General features: G+C 41.5%; 1 protein-coding gene across 26 annotated transcripts in view; it reads left to right on the top strand.

Moving 5' to 3' along the window:
* LOC140248656 (poly(rC)-binding protein 3-like) overlaps window positions 1-23041 on the top strand; it is a 471372-nt gene that overhangs the window by 435432 nt on the left and 12899 nt on the right. For 16 of the 26 annotated variants that reach the window (XM_072329587.1, XM_072329588.1, XM_072329590.1 and 13 more), the window contains 7 exons: window positions 3328-3459; window positions 4848-4976; window positions 6781-6924; window positions 10355-10411; window positions 10929-11004; window positions 12866-12918; window positions 19065-19234. In XM_072329587.1, coding sequence (XP_072185688.1) covers window positions 3328-3459; window positions 4848-4976; window positions 6781-6924; window positions 10355-10411; window positions 10929-11004; window positions 12866-12918; window positions 19065-19234 — 761 coding nt within the window. Of the gene's footprint in view, window positions 1-3327; window positions 3460-4847; window positions 4977-6780; window positions 6925-10354; window positions 10412-10928; window positions 11005-12865; window positions 12919-19064; window positions 19235-20460; window positions 21231-23041 lie in introns of those variants that run through there. The other 10 variants (XM_072329591.1, XM_072329592.1, XM_072329594.1 and 7 more) reach the window with 3 other exon arrangements.

The following is a 23041-nucleotide window of genomic DNA, read 5'->3' as shown; positions in this document are numbered from 1 at the left end:
CAGATAAAGTTCCACAGAGGCTTAATTAATGGCACTGAATGTCCCCTGGGCTCGCTATCATGCTGACACAACCCCATCCCTACTGGAAATGCCTCACCCCTGCCTAGGGTAACATTTTGTACATAACCGCACTGGGGGGGGTGACGTACCCAGCTCATCCTCAGGTGTGTTCATTGGGAACTTTCTAAATCTCTCTTGTTAATCTCCAGGCAAATTACTCTTAATACTGGAAATGTTAATCCCATTCATGCTCCTCCACTCTTTTGTGGTCTTTCAGATCTTCCCATGCAATATTACAGCTACTGAATATGTTTGTAAGGTACCTTGGATTTATGGCATGGCTCATTTTTCATTTGTTCTCTTTACCATTTTTTTTTAATGAGTAATGCTGATTTTGAGGTTGAATCTTGCAGAACTGCACAAGTAATTCTCTGTAGTCCCATTGTAAAACCATCTTCTGTCATCTCTATCAGAGCTTTATCTCCTTGCCCATTTCATACCTATCTCTGTTCCTTCTATAATTTACGATTCTGTTTCATGTATGGCATCATACCAATATGCTGAGATTCAGAGAGAGCATCCTCCCTACATGAAGGGCATGTTCTCCTTAGGATCTTATCCTGCAGAATGCTGTGGGTATCTCTGATCCCTGCCAGTTCCCATCAAAATGAGTACCCAGTAGAAATAGCACCACATTTCTCATGAAAACATTGAACAGTGCATAGTGTCAAATACCCACCCCATCTCTCAAAAAAAGAAAAAAAAGCTCCATGATGTTTTTGATAGGTGAAGAAATGTGAACTTCAGGCATTTTAGTGGATTTTATGCATATTTGCACTCAGATCTTAGAGGGTAATCTGGACTCAGCATGGATTTTAGTAAAAGAGTATTGGCACTTAATGTAGTGCTCATGCATTATACGTATTCTGAAGTATCTGTATTTAGTTTTAATATAACTGGCTTCCAGAGTATTTGAAAGAACAGTGGTAAGGAAAAATGTCTCATAAAAGCAGTTTGGTTTCCTGAAATTATTCCTATCAATACAGTGAGGTAACTGTAATGCTTAAGAGTCAAAATGAAATACTGTTTCAGAACTTACATTGGAGCTGGCTACCCAATGCCATTTCTTATACATATCATATTACTGGAGATTTCTTAGGCCAGTTCTTGCTTTATTTTGGTTTGCAATCTATGGTGAAGTGCTGCTATCAGTGTTTCTTGCAAGCAGTTACGTTGAAATACAGCTAGGCCTGTTTGCACTGAAAATATAAATGATGCAAGTTAAAATATGTGTATGTAAGTAACATTTTATGCAACAATTAAAAGGGAGAAGGAAGATTTTCTATTCGTTGTGTATGTATGTCCACACAGCCAATGTGCCCTCAGAGTTTGTGCTCTGTGCAGCCCACTAACCAGCAGGTATCAAGAGCAATTAGGATGAAGTTGGTCCCAAGTCTTAGTGTAGGCTGTGTTTAAACAATCACATGAAAAATTGACTATTCCCATCCGTGGCTGTGAAAGATTAATGTACAGTACTCCATTTTACACATAAATATTTGTGCAGCCCTTTTATGGTTGGAGAAAACCTAGCAGCTCTGAACATGAATCACTTCCTTATCAACGTGACTGACAGCCATAGGGGCTCCTGTATGAGGAAGACAGGTGAAAAAAACCATGCAAGGTCCAACTCTTATGTCTTTCAGAGCCCTGGGTAGGTGGATGCAATGCACAGAAAGTTAGAGGCCAAAGAAACAAATATTCCAGTTCAAAAACAAAACTGTCCTGTGAGGATTTTTCCAGCCAGCATTACTTAGGGAACCTGCAGTTCTGGACAGGATCTTTTTGCTCATTCATCCTTTTTTGTGTGTTTTTAAGCTGATCTGATGCCTTTATGAGTATGTCAATGAGACTCCATGTTTTGGTTTGACTTCTTTTAAATTATGAGGAGAAAACAGAGTAGAGCAGCCTTCAATGAACAAATGTTTGGAAGTGCTTTTGAGTGCAGTGGATGCTTGGAGGTCAGTTCAGATGTAGAAGTGGTAATCAGGGTCATGTCAGGTGGCTTTGAAGTGAGTTATTTACCTACATGTGGATGATTATGTGCCACTACCTGACAGTAACATGATCTAGTGAAGTGATACCTTCCAGCTGAAAAATTGGTATGACTTACACTTTATTTCAGATACATGTGTGTTGCAGAGCTCTGCTATCCTTCTCACTTTATTTTGGTTTGCAATCTCTCACTGACACTGGTACTAAACAAAATGTGAGTTAAGGGCTGCAGAGGAATGATTTGATCGCTGTCTTATGGTGTGCAGCCATGCCTCATTGTGTTCAAGATTTTTTCATCTCTTTGAAGCTTAGCAAGGTCATACTGAGCTATTTCTTAGACAGCAGAACCTTACCATCACAAATGCAGAGGTACTGCAGCAAACAGTGCTGGTGTTCCCATGGGTTGTTTGCATAGCTTGTGAATTGCTTGCTTGCTTGCTTGATTGATTTTGGTCCCTTCATTCAGTGCGAATGTCAGCTTTATCTCTTCCTTTGTGTTTGTTGTTGTTGTTCTTTTTTTGCTTGTATTTTTTTGTCTGATGGTTTTATGAGTATGTCAATGAGATTCCACGTTTGGGTTTGACTCCTTTTAGATGATGAGAATGAAAGCAATTAGAGGGAATAGTTTTGCCTTGGCTGGAAGACTTGGAATAAACAAAAATATATTTAAAACAGTGTAAACCTTGTGACAAGTAGTGTATTAAAAAGCTCTTGAAAACCGGCAGTGTAGTTTGAGGAGATAACAAAATACATAAATAGATGTTAAAATACCTAGGTACAGATAACTGCTATTGTTTTCATTCTGGTTACATAGCTGTGACAGAAAATATTTTAGAAAGTGTGCAGTGCTATAAATATACAGATCTGCTACAAAAGAGAAAAGAAACATTTGTGCAGCAGAATATCAAAATTATCTGCTTTTATTTGCTTCAGATTGGTCACAGATCTTTTTGTCATTCCCTCTTGCCATCTTTTTTCTTCGTGCCAAATCTGAAGAGAAACTACGTGAAAAGTTATATAGTAGAAATGTTCAACTCAAGATGGTGGAAAAGAAACAGTCAGGATTTGGGGGCCTCCCTTGTCTGCTTCTTGTGCAGTCATGCTTACGGTGTATCACCCACACTGCTGGTGGCTCTACCTGCAGCAGAGATGAGCCACAATTAGCCACAAACTACCCAAGTCCTCAAGAACTGCTCAGAGATTTGCTCTGAGGCCTATAGTACTCAAGAGGAATGACAAGTCCTCAGCTAATTCTTCTTGATGTTGTTATTACAGGACATCAACGCTTCAATGACAAACAGCTCAGTCACAAGCAAGCCACCTGTAACACTGCGGCTTGTTGTGCCAGCAAGTCAATGTGGATCCCTTATAGGAAAAGGAGGCTCCAAAATCAAAGAAATCAGGGAGGTAAGTCTCGGGGTGTCTACCAGTGTTTCTGGCTAGCTCAGTGTCATTCCATTGCACTTCGCCAATGGAGAATTTTTTACTTGGAGGGCAGTGAGGTGCTGGCACAGCTGACCAGAGAAGCTGTGGTGCCCCATCCCTGGAGGCGCTCAAGGCCAGGTTGGATGGGACCCTGGGCAGCTGAGCTGGTGGGGGGCAGCCCTGCCCATGGCATGGAATGGGGATGGGTGGGCTTTGAGGTCCCTTCTAACCCAAACCATTCTGTGATTCTGTGAAAATTTTACTGAAATTGTGTCCAACATTTGCTATGAACCATTGGTTCATGGCAGCTGCAGAAGGAGGACATGATCATAAAGGATAGCCAGGGCCTTATCCTGTTGACTGTCAAACATGTGCTGAGTGAAAAGCCTCAGAAAACCTTACTCTGTGGCAAGCTGATTGCCAACACCGCAGTGCCCTTCCACCTTCCTTGACAAAGAGACAGTATGTGAAATAAATAGCTTTACAGTGTATTCATTGCAACACTACTAGAGCAGCTAGAGAGGAGAGGAGAGGAGAGGAGAGGAGAGGAGAGGAGAGGAGAGGAGAGGAGAGGAGAGGAGAGGAGAGGAGAGGAGAGGAGAGGAGAGGAGAGGAGAGGAGAGGAGAGGAGAGGAGAGGAGAGGAGAGGAGAGGAGAGGAGAGGAGAGGAGAGGAGAGGAGAGGAGAGAAAAAAAAGAAAAGAAGAGAAAAGAAAAATGAAAAGAAAAGCTATCTGTCTTTATATAGCAGTAGTGAACAGAAGATGCAATCGGTAATTTAATCAGTCTCTGAAAAGAAGAATAGTATGCATTGTGTGTGACCACCAGGAAAATAACTTCTTGTTGTCTGACACAAACTCAATGATAATTAAAACTAACTAAACATATATATATAGCATTTCAATAACAACCAGGAAAACATTTTGTTTGTAATATGTGGAAGTGCAAATTCAATATGAAATGCACATGGGCTTTTTTCTGTTGATTGAAAGTCTTTTGTGATTTTTGTGAAATAATGTCAAGGATTATTTTGGCCTCCTCTCCACTCCTCACCTCTCTTCTCTTTTAATCATCATTGTGATTATCTTTCTTTGAGGGGGTTAAAAGATTTGTCCTGAAATTTAGGTGACAGTTTGCATCTTTATCAGCTATTGAGCACTAGTCTTTCTGTTATTGGAATTTTTGCAAACTGGCTTGAACAGGCAAATCCAAGCTTTGCCAGCCCCTAGCTGCTGCGTTGGTGTGCGTATATCCATGTTCTCCTATGTATTTAGCAAGAAGAGGTGCATGCCCTCCACCACACTCATCCCCAGCCATGAACAGCTGCCATTGCCTTCCCAACAGTGATACTCTGGTTTGATTCTGCTCAAGTCCACAGGAGCCCAGGTGCAAGTAGCAGGAGATATGCTGCCAAACTCAACAGAACGTGCAGTCACTATATCAGGCACTCCCGATGCCATCATCCAGTGTGTGAAACAGATATGCGTGGTCATGCTGGAGGTAAGTGATCACTTGGGTTCTCGCCTCTCACATGGGAGATGTTCAAATATACTGATGGTTTTTGACTGCTCAAGGGTTCCCTGCGCTTCTGTCCATCTATCCCAGGTCAGGGATTTTAGGGGTACCCTGACAGCCTCAAATACCTGACTGGTGTATGAAAACCACTTGGAGCAGGCTTGGCAAGCTGGGGCCAGGGCTGTCATGACACTGTCAAGCAGCAAAGCATGGTCATGCACAGGGCTGCATCTTTTGAGAAAAGCATTTTATTCTGATGCAGAACAGGACACTAAGATGTAGGTCTTGTTTCAAGTAGAAGCAGTTCTGGCTCATGTGATTTAAACACACCAGGACTCTTTCCTTCCTTGGGGTCAGATAACTGCATAAGGCAAGAGAATTTCTTTACAATGGCACCTTTTTAGCTCTGAAGTTAAATGATGCAAAATTAATTTCTGTGCAAATTTGAGCTGTTTAATCCTGTGTTGAGCATGTCTGTACTTTCATGCAAGTACACATCTCAGCTGATGAAGTTGAAGTTTGAGAAAAACATCAGCATATCATAATGAAAAAACTTGACATGGAAACCACAGCTTTTGACATGGAACATACAACTTCTCCATTTTTATCACTTTTTTTTTTTTTTTTTTTTCTGGAATATTTTCACTGTTTGGGTTTTATCTCTGATGTCCTACTTATTTTGTGTTCCTTAAAGATAGGAGAAGCAGTGAGACAGCGCTGTGGCTACTATCTGTTCATAAGAATGCACTGTATCTAAGTAACATCCAGCCTTATGCAAAAAGGGCATAAAACTGAAGAAATGCCCAATATTTTACTTGGGAAAAAAAAAAAAGTGACTCTTCCTTCAGTTTTTGATGGACTACTGGGAAGAAAGAATTTATGTATAAAAATAACATAGAAGATAATATCAAAAAACTAATGCTAGTTCATTAGACATAGATTACATGATAGTAATTATTGTCAGCTTTGAGCATGCTGTGTAGTCTTACATGCAAGTGGCATTCGTGGAAATAAATAGATATATTTAATTTAGGAAAAAGCCACTTCCATTGAAGTGAAATAATGAAGTACATGGTATTGATTAATGGAAGTGTTTTGGTTGTTACCTTTCTAAATTCTAGTTACAACATTGAAACCAGGATACAATTCTGCTGGGTAGCTGGAAGCCTGTTTTACAGGCACACGCTCCCACTTTGTTTATGGGGAGAATGTTATCCTGGGTCAGGTATTTCCCTTCATATCCTTGCCTTGGACTCCAGGGAATACATTGCCTTTCTGTGCATGATGAAGGCTGTAGCTGAGAGGGATCTTCTCCACCCTTCCTGCTCAGCCAAACAAGAGGAAGGATCAAGATGGTTGCTTGCTGTTGAGTAGTCAATTGGAATGAGTCAGTAAAACAAGAAATCTTGATGTGTAGCAGCATACGAAAGATCAATAAGTAGGATGTGCTCAGGATGGACTCTTCCAAAACATCAACACATTTTGATATTGTTTCTTGAAATGCCTTAAAATTCTTAATGAAACTTTATAGCTTCATCATCTAGGAGTGGTAGTGAAGCCACAAGTGCCAGCTGTCAGTTGGGCAACTGAGGCCTTGGCTTTCCTACCTGGGGCTCAGACACCAGACTTCTGATTCTAGGGCTCTTGGTAGGGCTCTTGGTAAGGAGGGCAGGGTGGGCTGGGGCTGGGTTAGTTCACCCCTAGTGCCTAGGGTGGCCAAGGTAAAGAGTGGTTTTTTGTGTGTTCTACTTCATTCTGCATTTTGATCACTTTGTGTTTTTGTCTGCAGTCCCCACCCAAAGGTGCCACCATCCCCTACCGTCCCAAACCTGCCTCTGCACCTATCATTTTTGCAGGTGGCCAGGTAAGAGCAGACACCATTTTGGCTTCAGCTGGAAACCACACCGTCTTGGCCCAACCTCAGCCAGCGCCTGTTAGTTTTCAACCTTTACTCATTTTTTTGCCTGGTATAGTATTGGTGTACTCTGTTTACTCCTTGTGCTTGCAGCTTGCAAGGAAGGAGAACACTGCACTGCAAACTTAAGGGGAGAACAATGAGAAGACATTCCCAGCCATTAGGTCTGATTTGTAATGGAATCAGAGCTTTTCTGTATCTTGTTTATATAGTGAAATTTTGACTATTTCCCCTTCATCTTATGCTATATCAATCAGGGTTCTTGCCTGCTTTTAAAAACCCATGTGCAGTGTAACCCTTCCTTGTTTTGTGATAATGTCCTGACGTTATTTTGCAACAAGCATCTGAGATGTGACAGGAATTTGCTTTATCACCATGAACTGCAAGGGGAATGCACTTTTAGTAAATGAACCAACAAAAAAATGCAGCTGATACCTAGCCTAAAAATACCACAGGAGGCTCACAAAGGGATCTGTAACCAGCAAACTGGGAAGATTGAGAAGGTGGTCCAGGATGCTGCAAGCGCTTCCCAAATCTTGATCTCCTAAGTCTAGGCTAGAGAAAGGCCACATCTCCCTTCTTGGGATTCATGTGTGTGGAGCCTCCATGGCAGAAGGCATCCCATCCTAGCCTACTCTTTTACCCAGGATGAGAGCAAAGCCCCTTTTGAGTGGTTATCCATTGGGAAGATCCACTCACATGCATTATGGGACGTCTGCAGGCCGAGAGACCATGTATCATATAGGGAATGCAACAGGGAATCTCAACAGGGAATACAGAAACCATTTAAGGATCCAGACACCAAGTTCTTGGTAGGGCAGGTGGCATAAGGTGCTGCTGGTATGGCATCCTGCCTCTCCCTAATCCAGTGTGTCAGCAAGCTCCTAAGTATATCAATCATATAGCAACAAGCCATTTTCTCCTAAAGGCCTTTGCTATAAATTGTCTCTGTTTTTGTTTTTTATTTTTATTTCAGAGTTTTACTTTCTAGGCTGTAATGAGATATTGTAGCATATACCCAGATTGTTATAATCTGGATATAGTAGCATTAAATTCCTGGTGTCCAAGTTTACCCCTGTAGGTTTTCTTCAAAATAAGAAATCTGCTTCCTTAGTGATCAAAATTGAGTTGGAATTAAAAATAAATTGCCAAAAGTTGATCTGAGAGTTCAGAATAATTCATTCCAGAAGTATATTAAGTTTATACTGCAGTGCTTTCCTTTAAGAAATGCATGTGTACGTTATGTAGCAGCCCTTGTTACCAGTGCTGTAATTGCCAATTGCAGTTGTTTCAAAGATTGTATGTGATTACTCAAAAACATTGCAACTGTTTTCAAGGGTGCCCAAAACAGTTTGTATAAATAACTGGAAGTGTTCTATACGAAGGTCTGGTAGTTCTTGCCATCTTCAGTTTTACCAGTTAAAAAGGTGTTGTTGCTTTTCTGATGCGACCATGTTGACGTGAGGAGGAGTGTCTGAGACAGATGCATTGTGTGTGCTTTGAATGAGGTCTTTGACTAACCAAACTTGTATAGAAAATGCTTGAGGTATGTTTGAGAGTCACTGTGGAAACACTCTTCAATGGGTTTCCTGAGTGGAAATTAATATTGAAAATCAAATTTCATTAAGTCCGCCCAGCCTTTCACCTACAATACCAGAAGTTATATTTCCACTCTAAGTAACATCATGGCTATCTTAAAGGGTTTCAGGTTCTTTAATGTTTGCTTATCAAACAACACTAGAAAAATCTGATTTCTGTTCTTACTTAAGTTGGGGTTTTATTCTTGTAAGCATGGCTTTAATTCTCTTGTGCTTCTTCAGTATTGCACTGTGTGACAGAAAGGAAGCTGAACTGTACTGTTCTGCTCTGCCATTTACCAACATCCAGCCTAAGCAATGGCTTGAAAAAAATCTGCACTTCTGCCTGAAGGAAGCAAATAGCAGATTTCTGCCTGTTGTGCTGCACTGCTGTCTAAACTGGTACTCAGCAGTGACAGCTTTGCTCTTAAATTGAGGAAGATATGTAGGCCAGGTTATTCTTACTATACTCAGTACATTGGTTGGAAAGCTGTCTAAATTTTGACAGAAGCAGACCCATAGCTCCTGGCCTTGCTAAGCATTACTATACAGATACCTCATTAGCCAATACTGGGCTTGTACTTCTCATGTATCTGCTGTGGAAAGGGCAGAATTAATAAACAGAGCTTTGAGTGTTAACTACTCCTGTTATTTCCATAGCTTTCTTTGCTTCCTCATGTGTATTATGTGGAAGTAGTGATGAGGAAGAGGGTGCTTTTAGGTTTGCTGGCGAGTTATATCACAGTAGTTCACTGCTGGCTTGGAGACTACGTCTTGAGAAGCACCCTTTGAAAAGATGATGTCCTCTCAGCTGGATTTGAAGGAAACCCAAAATCAAATTAGACGCTCCTGGTCCACCAGAGAGGGCAAGAGACCAAAGCATGGTTTCCAAACCCACTGTTTACTCATGGAACTAGGCCCAACGCCATATCCACGCCATATCCACTGAATATTCGAAAGGCCGCTTTTGTGCTTGGCTACAGTCAAAGCCTTCCACTCATCAGAGCAGTCTTAACATTTCCTTAAGGATGTTCTCATTTGGTAAAACACTTAAACACACACTTTGCTTGCGTAAGTCCCACTGATGACATTTCTAATGGCCATCCCCATAGATACATGCAAGTGTGTTTGCAAGTGGATATGCTGTTGAGCCCAGTAGTTCACTTCTGGCTGAAAACTACTCATGTGCGTAATATTTGCCAGATTGCAGCCTTGTTTTATAACTAAATTCAAAATTAAATGAAATGTTTATTCTCCAGAAGGGAAATTCTGCTGCAGAAATGTGCATTAAGCAGTTGGAGCATAAAGGGTTTTAATATCTGAACATCATTAAATGAATTGTTTTATCATTTGCAGAGGATTCATTGCTTTCTAAGAGGCCTTTTGTCAAATTAGCATTTTGCAAACTAAGCTAATCAGCTCAGTTCCTGTTTATAGTTCTCTCACTACAAATATTTATACATTATAATTTGTCCTTTTGCCTCCCTGCCCGTCTAAAGCATAAGCACATTAAAATTTTTCTGACATGCCTTTCCTTTCAGAAGAGCTCTACAGGATAAAACAGATAGTTGTTTCAGTGTAGGCCATTGCACAGGGCTGAGCAGAGACAGCAGAGGGGATGAGGGGCTGTGTCGTGTGCCATGCGGGATCACATGCATTGGCACTGTGTTGGTGGGCCAAGCAAGCCATCTCCAGCACCAGGGTGGCCACTTTTTGCACCATGCCAGGCGTTATCAAGGAGCACAAGAAAATTAAGCTTCATTCAGTGCAGAGGGTGGTGTGGGTGGCATTCACACCGGGGCCAGCAGGAGGCTGCCCCGCGCTTGTCCCATCCAGCTGACCTGTGTCTTCCCTGTGCTTCTCATTTCCAGGCGTTTACAATTCAGGGGCAGTATGCCATCCCTCATCCAGACGTGAGTCCAGCACATGTAAATTACTCCCTTTTTCTTCCTCACCCTTTTGTTTGTTCCGGGCAATATTTACTTTCTACGGCTAACAATGGAGTTAACATGGCCTAAGGACACGTGGCCCTAATGACATACATTATAGTCATACACTGTAGTTCAGCTGCATCTCTTACCTTGTGTAATAACTGCTAGAAAGTACAATGGCCCGGGAACAAATTACAATTATCTCAGTCTTCTTTGCATGTGATAAATCTGAATTCTTTTAATATGTAATTCTACAGTAATTAGTTAATATTAACAGTAGCTGCTACATGTAATAACAGTAGAGATGTCATTTATAACCAATTTGGGGTTTTTTGTTGGTTTCATGTTTTTTTTTTTCTCTACAGTAGATCAGAATGAATGATTAAACTTTTTTTTTTTTTTAATTTTTAATATAATTTTAATTAATCAAATTTTAGAACATGTAAGATGGTTTCTCTGCTCTGAAATAATTCCATTTGATTGGTTAGTTCTAATTTCCCATCCTGCCCTGCAGTTGACCAAGCTTCACCAGTTGGCTATGCAGCATCCCCCCTTTACTCCCCTTGGGCAGACCACCCCTGGTTTCCCTGGTACGTACCCATGACCTCCTGGGGATGTCCTTCTTCTTAACAGCTTTGTTTCCCGTGGTCATTACATCATTTTAATAATAAATGTGGTCAATGACCAATGATCCTTCTGTTTTTGCACATTAATCTTCGTTCTTCCCTCCCTTTCCTCTATTACAATTCCTTTCATCTCTACTAAGATATGCCTTGTTTGTTATGTTTGTTTAATCGAACCCACTCTGTTTGTGCCATTGGCTAAAAATCCTGAGTTATTTCAGTCCTTGTAAAAAGTTATTGTGGACCATACAGCATCTACCAGTTGGTACTGACTGAAGCACTTGGACGTATGTCCTGCCATCTTTTGTAAAGCAGCGAACACAAGAAAACAGTATGTAATGGCAGTAGAGGAATTTAGATTAAAGAAATTACTGCATGCCTCAAACAGGAGCTCCTCGTAGAGGCAGATGCGTGAAGACCATCACTAATCGTCACTGCTGGGACAAGTGCATCACGTTCTGCTTGAGCAGATGACAAACTGCAGTGGAAATTCAGTTCACTTAGGAAATGTGAAATTCAGCCTATGTTGATTAAAGTACATGAGCTGATACCGAAATATTTATTCAAGAGAAAGAAGTCAATTCAATTAACCGTACAATAAATCATTATTATTATACTTCACTGGATTGGAACTTGGCATCGAAAATTCTGCAAAATAAACTGGTACATGCTTGGTATGGCAAATAACATTTTATCACATACATCAAATTTTGTGAGCAACTTGATTGTGTTATAGTCAACGTCAAACAAGTATGCACAATATCTTGGTGGAATGTAAACATAAGTAAACTGTAGATGAGTTGCTGTTTTGTAAGCAACTCCTTTTCCACAGTTTCTAGTTGGAAATGAGTATTTTGGCATGTCTTCACAGATGATAATGAACAAACCAAGACAATCACCCAAGTAAATACATTAAAAATAAATAAATGAGAAGGGAAAAGAAATGACATCCAAAATACATTCCTTGTTTTTCATGGTGTATCTGATAAAATATCTGCAAGTAACACTGAATGGCCTTTCCCAGCTTTCTGTGTTCCTCATTCATGTCATTAACACGCTGCTCCTTAATCTTTTCCTGGTTGTATTCATGAGATATGAGTTCCTATAATATTACTGTGTGTGTTAGAGCAGTAATTCCATTTCTCCCGAGTATTCTCCTTTTGTCCACCCAATTTAAAAACAAATGTATGCAGCTTACATTATTTGGTACTTTTCCCATCAAAAATGATCCTTCCCAACATTCTTCAGCAACTAATCCCACATTAATTTCCAAATTCTTCTAGGTTAATTTCCTCATCATTATTTTATTGAATTTTTCTGGTTTTGTTTTCGGGTGTTTTTTTTTGTTTGTTTGTTTGTTTTTGTTTTTTTCTTAATTTTCATGACTGTGTATTTGGTTCAACTACTTTTTCTGTTTGAGTTCCACTCTAATTTTCTGTATTCTACAACACCGAGTAGTGAGGTCAAATTTCAGCCACCTGTTAATTTCTGAATCAATGTATTCATGATGAGCTTCAGAAATGACTTGTAGGGGAAACCCTCCATTTTCTAAAGGATTTGTATGACTCTGTGGAATCATGTGACATTTGTTGTTTTGGTGGGTTAAAGGTTAATTAAAATCAGACTGTTTTAAAGTGAATCCAACCCTCTTGAGTTTTGCATCTTCTTTCATTTCTGTTTCGCTAGCACTTCTCTACTTTTCTTTGCTCTTCTGTTTTATTTTATTTTTTGGTACGTTTCCTCCTCTATAATATCACTTGATGGCGTGTTGTGTCTTACCCTGTTTGCAAACAACCAGCATAACATTTTCTGTCTGTTCCCCACATAGGACTGGATGCCACTTCTCCAACCAGTTCCCATGAACTTACTATTCCCAACGATGTAAGTGGACCCATAGTCAGTACCGCTTTCTCTTCTTGCTCTCCTCTGCCACCAGGGGGAATTGTGTCATCATGGGTGATTTGAAAACCCTAGTCCTTAGAAGTAAACTGGGGTTTGTTTTTGAGGGGAGGAGGGTGCCGTGGATTATTGACATGCTGACAGCAGTAGTGAAGGCGGCCCTCCCATCTTGAGTCACACCTCCAGTGCTGCTGGCTTAGTTGCACAGTGGTGTCCGCACCATGGTGTTACACCCATTTCCTCAAAGCCTGGTTGTCTGTTGCTTTTAGTGAAAGGCAGACATGGTCTGAAATACATACCATGTCATGCATGACTCTAGAAAGTAGGCTGGAGGGTGTTGGAAATTGCACAGTCCCCATCTTCTGTGTGTTGGCTGGAGACCACCACACCACGAAGGCAGAATGAAGCTGGTCTGCACCAGAGACTGTGCTTACCCAAGGTGGAGTATTTCCCTTGCAAAAAGTTATGTAAAGGTACAAACCAAACATGGGTTATGTAGGGGTACAATACAAGTGTTTATCTGAAAAGAAGGGCTTCCAGCAGCTCTGCACTGGCTGTGATGGACAGACTCAGTCTCCTGGGCAGTACAGAGCTAATCCTCAAGCAGCTCCTCTAACTGTCCAGCTGAGGCTCTGTGTGTCATGCAAATATGCCTTCAAGTTTTATTAGCAACAGGGATTTTTTTTCAGTTTGCATTACAAATGAGTCACCTGGAAAATGGACAGTGAAAAGAGCTTTCAAGTATGAGTGGGAACACAAATAGCAATTATATTATTCAAGAGAGACTTACAGTGCTGTATAAACCCTATTAAACTCAGTGGCAATGATTTACAGTAAGAAAAAAAGAGATACAGAACAACAAAGAAGAAGCAAAGGTAAATCTTTATTTTATAAGCACAGTGATTTTGTAAGCTGTACGTGACTTAAAGGCTGTCCTGCTGATCTGTCAGTACTTTATAACCCAGTTTACTGTACGTTGAGGATTTTATGAGCGTGGTGCATATACTTGCAAAGCAAGTTTTTGTAATCTTTCAGGCAATTTTTGTTCTTGCCCCTGGTGATGCAAAGCCGAGGTTACTCTTCTGACTTCACTTCTTCAGGGTTCCTACCAGGCAGAGAGAGAAACGGCTGGCCTCATGTGCTAGAACAGGGAAAAGACGATCTGTTTCTGATGAGGAGCTATGAAATGCTCTGGCTCAGCACTGTCCTCTCAGGAGCAAATACACATCCGTGTATTGTTTCTAATAGAAGATTTGTTGAGCTTCACAGTGTGTGCCTTGTTGTGGCTGCTAAAGGAGGAAAACCAAAGCCAAGGTGGGGTTGTGCTTATAAACAGCTTGCAGACAGTGAAATTATTGCATTTGTTCAGATGGAGAGGCAGCAGCAGTTGTGCAGGAAACCATGCACTGATAATTTGACTTCATTTTCCCAACCAACATCTCTTAGTCCTGTTTTGGTCAGAAATCTCCTTCACTGTATGCATGCAGGCCTGCAGAAGTCCAGCACAGGTGAGAACGGCACGAGGTTTGCAAATACCCGCTTGTTCTCCAGTTGCTACAGCACCTACACCTGTGTTACACCTATTTTTTAAAATCAAGATAATGATAAATACTAAAATCCAAAGCCCCAGTATGAATCTGGTAGAGGAAAATGAAGTGTAAAGAGAATGAGGAGCTCAGACTCAAGGTGTGTTCTGTACAAGCCTTTGTGTGAGATAGCGTAACAGTGGCTGTCCTTTTGGGAACAGGAGGGATGGCATCACTGCTGGGCACAGATACCAGATTTCACAACACTGTGTAGTCCAGTCCCCAAAATGGCCATTGAAAGTAAATGAATAAATCAATAATAGTAATATAAAATCCACCTCATTAAAAATTGTAATTCTCATATGTGGGAGACAGGCAGAAGCAAGTGACAGGAAAGCTTCACCTTGGAAAACACAAACATATAAACGGACATGCAAATCCATCCAAGCTGGATAAAGCATCCTGAAGAACTGTTTCCATCACCAATGGAGTCAGAAGTCCTTCCCTGCAGGAGTCTGAGAGGGGCCCAGCATACAAAGTGCTCTTGGAGAAGCCCCCAGGGAAACCTTGCCTTCAGGAAGGCCCCGTGGTGCCTCCTCTTCCTCATCCTCCTCCTCTGTTGACAATCTCTGGGACACCGAGTTCTTGTTTCCACTTATCTGAGTTCACCTCCTGCAGTAGGATTGGTGCCAGCCCTAAATAGGACACAAAGGCAGCATCTGACCCTGCTGTTACATGCAGCCCCAGATCGGGAAATGCCTCTTCCAGAAAAGCCCCGAGGACTCTGGATGTTCATTTAAATCCATCCCTGGCTCAGTTTTCCATCTGTTTGGAAGGATTTAAAAGCAAAAGCCGGGGGAAGACTTAATAGTCTGCACAAGATACTCTGAAGAAGATCCAGTGGCGCTATGAGTAAAAGCCCTTCCACCAAAGCTGAGGGACCTGGCAGATGCCAAGTAGTAGAAGCTGCATCCTTTGATCCTTTTTTTACCAGTGTTGGACTCACTATAAGAAAGAGAAGATAGCAGAATTAAATATATACGTGCAAACTCAACACTTCTCCTGTGACAGAGTTCTCCCTGTGAAGTGTGACAGTGTGATGAACATGGAGGAGCAAACCAGTAGGAAAAACCCAGCAGCAAGCTGTGTTGTTAGGCCCCATCAGTGAGCTTAGCATTTTGACGGGGGGAAGACGTATGCTTAGCATATCTATTTAGCATCATGGGAAAGTAATAAGGAAGAGAGAGGCCTACATCTCTGCTGACATGGCAAGTCAGGGGAAACTCTGTAGGTGTCCCTGTTCAGTGCAGGGGAGTTGGACTAAGTGGCCTTTAAAGGTCCCTTCCAGCTCTCAACAGTTCTGTGATCTGATGATTGTATATACATAAAAGTTTTGTGTATATGTGTGTGTGTGTGTGTGTATTTCTAAGGTGAGTGTGCATATTATGTACCTTAAGCATATACATAAATTTATAATATAGAACGCTGTAAGCTTTGTATAGCCCTTAGGAAGCTCGGCTGCTCTCTCAAATGGGCCAGCTTTATCACTGTCACTTGCTATGTTGAGCAAGCAGGTGAGCATCGAAAATAATGTAGCACTGAAAGTTCTGAAGGACTTTACATGTGTACCTACCTCAATGTTCTCCAGCTCTTGTCTGCTAAGCTTGAGCAATGAATCCACATCTGTGAAATACAACATTACATGCAAAGCCCAGGACAGGCAGCTATTGTGGTGAGGGACATTTTGGAGACTAACACAGAGCCTGCTGTACTGTGATAAATGGGCAGCTATGAAATGGGTTGAGCAGCTGCAGGCAGGAGAAAGGTCAGTCTGGGAAAGAAAGATACACACAAAGCAATTCCATGTGACTGCCTCCAAACAAGACAGCATACGTGCCATACGTAGAAGAGAATCAAAGAATCATAGCATCATTTGAGTCAGAATGGACCCTCAAAGATCATCTAGTACAACTCCTCTGCAATAAACAGGGATGTCTACAGCAGATCAGGGTGCTCAGTGGAATGTCCACGGTCTGGCAGGTCAAAGCTTCTTCCAGAAGCCGAGAACTCTTGAATATTTTAGATGCTGCACAAACGTGAGCAAGTAAAAACAAGGGCGCCAGAAGCATTAGTGTGGCAAGGAGAGAAATGTATCCTGTGTACTACCTGCAGTCAGGTGGTCACTGGTTGTGACTTTGTAGAGCGTGTTGAAGCAGCTCGTTATCATGGAATCAGGATGATTTGGAGGAGCTTCAGTCTGGACCTACAGTCATACACTCTTCTTCTTGCCAAGTATAGTTTTAAAGAAGTCTTTATAGATTGCTTTAAAGAAGTCTGTATCAGGCTTCCAGAATTGAATCAGCACAACACACAGACTTGTTGGTGTCTGCATCCAGACAGTTGCCATAATCAGTATATGAATTAACAGTGCTCCTCTGGACAACTGCATCATTGTTATCCTGGGCCCGTCTGTACTGAACCCTCCATATCTAACCTGAAGTCATCTACAAGCCTACCAGTTCTTTCTCCTGACACAACTGTGTTAAAAGTGCTACCCAAGGAACTGCAGCACACATGGATGACAGTCCCTGTCTGACCCAGAGGTGCCTTCCCAGAGCTGATGACTGCAGTGTGCTCACTGCACATGTGAAGAGCCAGCAGTCCTACACGTTCCTCTGTCCTGAGCACTACAGGTGATGACAGCACCGCGTGGCAGCTGGACTTCTCGAAATCCTTCTAAATACATTTATTATACCTTCATATATTTTTGCATGTTTTTAAGACCAACCAATTTCTTTGTAGTAAGTAACTTCATCGTATTTCTACCCTTCCTCTTAGGACGTATGTGCTGTCTACCTTTTTCGTTCACAGTTAAGATATCATTATTACAGGGACAAGAAGCATACTCTGCTGTACTCTGCCCTACACAACATTTGACGAGCGTCAGAGGAATCTGAAGATGTTTTGGTTTGCCTCGCTGGTGCTTAACAGAGCCTAAATGCTGATAGGAAGATCACTGGATGCAGCAGACAGGTTTCAGTTTTATTTACCAAATTTGGGTAAATAATAGCTGGGATGCAGCATGCAAATGATCCACAGGAACAAAATTACAGACATCTGTCATCAGGTTTTAACAGATAAGAGTGGATCAGGTGCTGTCAGTGTTCCTGTCCGATGATGACCTGGCAAGACTTTCTCTGCTCTGCTCATACTGATGGCCTACAGTGATAACCAGAAGCCCCACTGGCTGGTGTCTGCACTGCTACCTGCTCTTTGGATGCTCATGTCTCCTGCTCCACCTCAACTACCCATGGACCATGGAGACAAGTGAGAGGAAAGCATAGAAAACAGAGAGGTCTTCAGTACAGGGATGTGTTCGTAAGCAGTGTTTTCCTCCAAGATGACTTGGCTGTTGTCTGGTTATGTTAATGGCTGAGCATACACAAGGCTCTGCATGGGCACCTAACAGCTAACACATGTCCTCGGGATGAGGACAAATTGTTAAATGAGGCCCTCCAGCTCCAACAGGATGGGAAATCCTCTGCGTGTGCTCCTGAAGCCCTTTTTTCCCTCTCACACATGCTCTTGTGTTCCATGTCTGTTTTGGCTGCCTTGCTAGCTGCTTTGTCATTCTGTCAGCAGGCGTGAAGCAAAGATTAAGGGTTTTTTGTTGTTGTTGTTGTTCTTTTGCTGAAGTGCCTGGACAATGTGAATCTGCTTCTGCCAAGATACCACAAGTACAGCAGCAACAGAAAGGATAACCCATCAGAAAGGAACGGCATCATGGCACTTCTTTCAGCCAAATGGGCAGCACCAGTGTCAGCAGTCCTGTAGAGCCAAGTTTGCATTTTCTGCAGGTTCTGGGCATTGCAGTGTTGTTAGCCTCCATGCTGCTTTAACTGAAAGGCCCCCTCCTTGTCTCTAAGGAAGCCAAAGCATCTCAGTTTCAGTGGCTGTCTCAGTGCCCACATACCTCCAAAAAAAAGAGAGGGATCTGAGGAAACACAGGCTTAGTTTTATTTATATAATATGAGTTTTGTAAAGTTCTGTGAAGAAATACAGCTAAAAATTACATATATACGTATGCATACACACCAGTCTTTTTCTATACCTGCTTCTACCTGTAGGTGCTTGGCTGTAAATCCCACTGACTTTAATAGCGCAGGACAGGCCCATGCATCCGCATGAGCTTTAGGACTGGAAGCATGACTGGAGCCATGCAGGGCTGGGTGGGAGCACAGCAAGGTCTGTCCGGCCCCAAGCTGTGCTGGGCTGGCTGCTCTGAGTGGCAGCTCAGGCTGGGCTGTGCCTTGTATTCATCAGCACTGCAACATGCCGTCACTTTATGACACAGGAGACAGCTGAATGGTCTGATGCTTTCTTGATACCTACCCATGTAGCAGCAGAAACTTGATTTAGAGACATGGGTACGTTGAACCAGTAGACCATGCTAGTGACTCCTTCTAAACGGCATAGTGGAAGTCTTTTGGTTTGATACTGAGGAGTCTTTCATAAACTCTGTTTTTATCGATACTACAAATTGCAGTGAAGTGGTTTTTGCCTCTGTCCGTGGCACTAATCTCGGTCTTTGTCCCACTCCAGCTAATAGGCTGCATTATTGGCAGACAAGGCAGTAAGATAAATGAAATCAGGCAGATGTCAGGAGCGCAGATCAAGATTGCTAATGCCACAGAAGGCTCTGCAGAACGACAAGTTACAATCACAGGATCCCCCGCAAACATCAGCTTAGCACAGTACCTCATTAATGCAAGGTAAGTTGACTTTGTAAGTGATAATGCTTCCTCAGGATTGCTCTGACTGCTCTCCTGCAAATGTCTGTCTTGGGTAGATCCAGAAAGTTGCTTTGCAGTGTCCGTTCTGAATAGTACCATTTGATTCCCAAAGAACTGTGAAGCCTTTATTGATAGAAGTTGTGTTTACTGTTGGTTTACATGGAAAGCAGCTTAATCTGGTGCAAGTCCAGGTACATTTTGAATGACAAAGGATCAATACATATATATATATATCTGAATAGTCACTATTGCTTCCACCTTAAAATAGAGGTGGATTAAAAATGGCAATTATAACTTCAGAAGGAAATACTTTTCACAGACGCTTTACTGTCCTAAATGACAAATAATAGAGCGAAACAGATTGCAAACCAGATTTAATTTACTAGCTGGAAATTGCCACTCAGAGTTGATATTAAATGACACATGGTTGCTAAAAAGGCACAGGATTTATTTTGTTAAGAGACGGCACCACAAATTTGTAAAAAGCTTTCCCTAATGAGACAGAATGAGACTATCATCTGCTTTGCCACTTCTCAGCACCAGGATTAATGACACCACTGAGACAACTTAAGTCTCTGTCAAGCTTGATATGATTATTTAGAAACGTATTAACGCTGATACTGCTTTTGTTTGCTATTACGCTGAGAAGAAAGCAAAGTGGATATGGTGTCTCACAGAGCTAATTGTAAACTGTGGTTCAAGGCAACAAATGCAAGGGAGTAGCTATGTATTTTATTGCTTTGGGGCTTGGTTTTGATTTTGTGTTATTTATTTTTTTTTTTAAAGTACTATGATACCAATTGAGTGCTGTGTTGAATTATGTTTGCTGTTAAGGTAGTAGAAAATTATGTCATTTATATACAGAGCTGTGGTCATGGTAGGTCTCCGGGTTCCTCTATGGTCCAACCTCCTCTACACCACAGTTCTGCACTGCAACAACTGCAGACGTTGTAACGAAGGAACAGGATGCTTGCACAGCTCTGTATTACAGCAAACAAAACTATTACTTTTCATAGTTCAATTTGGAAAGAGTTTCCTAGAGAAAGACATATTTAGGAGTGGCGTTATGAAGCCTAAGATAAGGCGTTTCCAGACGCCCAAACCAACCTACAGTTCTTTTGATTTATATTCTTTATAGCAAATATAAGTCACTTCCGTAAGCCCTGTAATCAAATAAAAATGTGTTCCCTCCTTTAACCCTTAAGGATATGTTCTTCTCTTGGTGTTCAGGGATTCCCCACACATCGAGACGAGAATAGACCCCTTCATTTTTAGTTGCACAAACACCATATGGCATGCACCTGGATCTCAGAAGATAACAATTTAAGATCTTCAAGACAGCTAAAGCATGCAAATATAATAATGCACTTATTTATGGAGTTGCAGTGAGCTGCTCACCAGAGACAGAAACTCTAGTGAACAAACCTCTCTTTGACTCACTTTAGAAAAGCCTGTGAACTCTCACAATGCTGTTTAATTACTGTTTAACAAGTCTTTTGATGGAATGAGAGATATATGGGGTCTTTTAAGATACTTTTGCAAAGAAGAAAACTTCTCAGCAGTCATATACATGGATGCTCTATCTATACCCTGTGAAACCAGAAAGTATTTTCTTCCTGTTGGCTTTCTAGAAAGTCATTTGTTACCATCATCTACAATAAACCATCATATATTATTATGTACCATATGTTGAAACTGTATTTAGACAAAGCGACTTCATTTGTAAATGAAGACTCTTAAAGTAATGTACAATAAATTAAGTTCTAAGGTGACATAGGGCATTAAGGTGGCTTTTTTATTTAACAAGTTACGTTGCTCCACGTTTCTCTTCTCCCAAGAGAAATGTCTGCCCAGTGAGTTGCCACCGCAGCTACAGCACTGGCCAGCAGTACAGTTACCAAGATATAGTCTGGGATGTCAATATATATATACCTATATATTATATAAAATAATAAATAAAAGCCATATAAGCGTTCAGGGTAAGATGGACTTTTTCTTTTTACTCTTCCACCCCGAGATCTGACATTCTCGTAGCTTTGGTTTCCAGGGTCAGTATTTCTGCATAGATAATGTCTCACAGCAGCATGGGATGTGAAAAACTTATCCAATGTATTCCTCTAACTGTGTGTATCCTTAAGCTACTCTCCAACCAAAGTTGCCATCTATATAGCAATTTATCAGGTTGTCTTAAGAATATTATTGCAATCTGGTGTTGAATGTGTACATAAGATTAAGTACTCTAAATTACAGATATATAAGTACATTGATACAATATCAAGATGGAGATCTAAATCTTTCTGAAGTGTTGTTTTCGTTCTGTGTTGACTATCCAAGGGTTGAACTCTGTATTAGCAGAATTTGTCCCAGCTTGTTCGCGGTAGAAATGTCTTTTTTTTCTTGTAAAATCTTCTGTCTCTTAACTGGTAACCATTGTAGTAACTGGATTTTCATTATCCAATTACATCTTCTAGCTTTTATTAAGAATGAACCACAGCTTAGGTTTCCTATGTAATATTTGACTTTGGGGTGTAAGTGACCTGTAGCCAGCAGCACTTTCTTCTTGTTGAAGAGCAGTTTCCTGAAGATGTTTTTCACTTCCGTTTTGATGAAAGATTCATTCACAGAACAGAACCAACAAAGGCAATCTCGAGCTTTATTCCTTCCGTACGCTAGTCGGGCAATGCAAGACGTGGCCTTCAATGTATGTATTTGTAAGTGTAGCTCTTCAAAGTGGAAAATTGGCATAATGAAATTCTGTATCAAGTCTGCTCATCAGCTTCCTTATTCAATTCTGTTGTATGTATAACCGGTTTGGGAAACTGCAGCTGTCGTAAGACAACTGAAAACCAACCTGATGTACTTCCACCTCACTCGCTACCACCAGAAATAAAGGTGAAGTAATGCCAATTAGCGCTTCTGTTGTACCTGTGCAAGTACACCAGGCAGGGAGTCTGGGTGGCTCAACACCGGTGCTAAGCCTGTGAGATCCGCTCTCCGTGTTGGTGCAGGACGGTGCGCTCAGCCTCAAATTCCATCCATATGTCAAGGAGAAATTCTTTATTTTTAAATACAAGGCAGGCAAATTCGGAAACACCGAGTACAGCATTTTCTTTCTGTACGCCTCCCTGCCAACATCACACTGATTCAGAAATGAAAAAAAAACCAACCCAAACCGCATAAACAACTGAGGCATCGCCATGTAACTCCTACATGGAGTTGGGTTGGATTTGCCATCTCAGTGATAAAAATAATCAATCTTGATATAAAGCCCACTGTGCAAGTAGATTGCAAGCAGCACTTCTGCCAGTGCAAGGATGCTGCTCTCCCTGCAAAGAATGATACTGTTGTTGAGGTTAGGAGAAAAGGCGCTCATCCATGGCGCAGATAACCATCCCAGAATAGAGGGCAGGAAAACCAAAGTTTTTACATTCCACAAGCGGGTCTGCATTTCACACATTGCCTTCCTCTCTCCCAACCCATCAGATAAGATGTTGTATTTTCCAACTTCCCAGCAAAAGAACCTGATGAACAAGTATCACAAGAGCCCTTTTCTTTTGAGGGGAGGAGTGCAGTACTCAAACATTTCTCTCTCCTCCACTCTCCTTTCTCCAGCTCAGATCAGAATTAGGTATCCTTTAACCTCAGCCTTTAGCGGCAGTGCTTTAGGAAGCTACAGTCCAACATCACTGCCCATTTAGTGATCGTGTATTGCTTTTGTGCTTATCATCACACTACAAGGGGTCGTGCCTTCTGGTTGTTACTTTCTCTGGCCATGAGCTGACCAGG

Source organism: Excalfactoria chinensis, chromosome 2, assembly GCF_039878825.1.
Source record: "Excalfactoria chinensis isolate bCotChi1 chromosome 2, bCotChi1.hap2, whole genome shotgun sequence".
NCBI lineage: Eukaryota > Metazoa > Chordata > Aves > Galliformes > Phasianidae > Excalfactoria > Excalfactoria chinensis.
The sequence above is the reverse complement of the archived record's forward strand: the minus strand, read 5'-3'. Positions and strand labels throughout refer to the sequence as shown.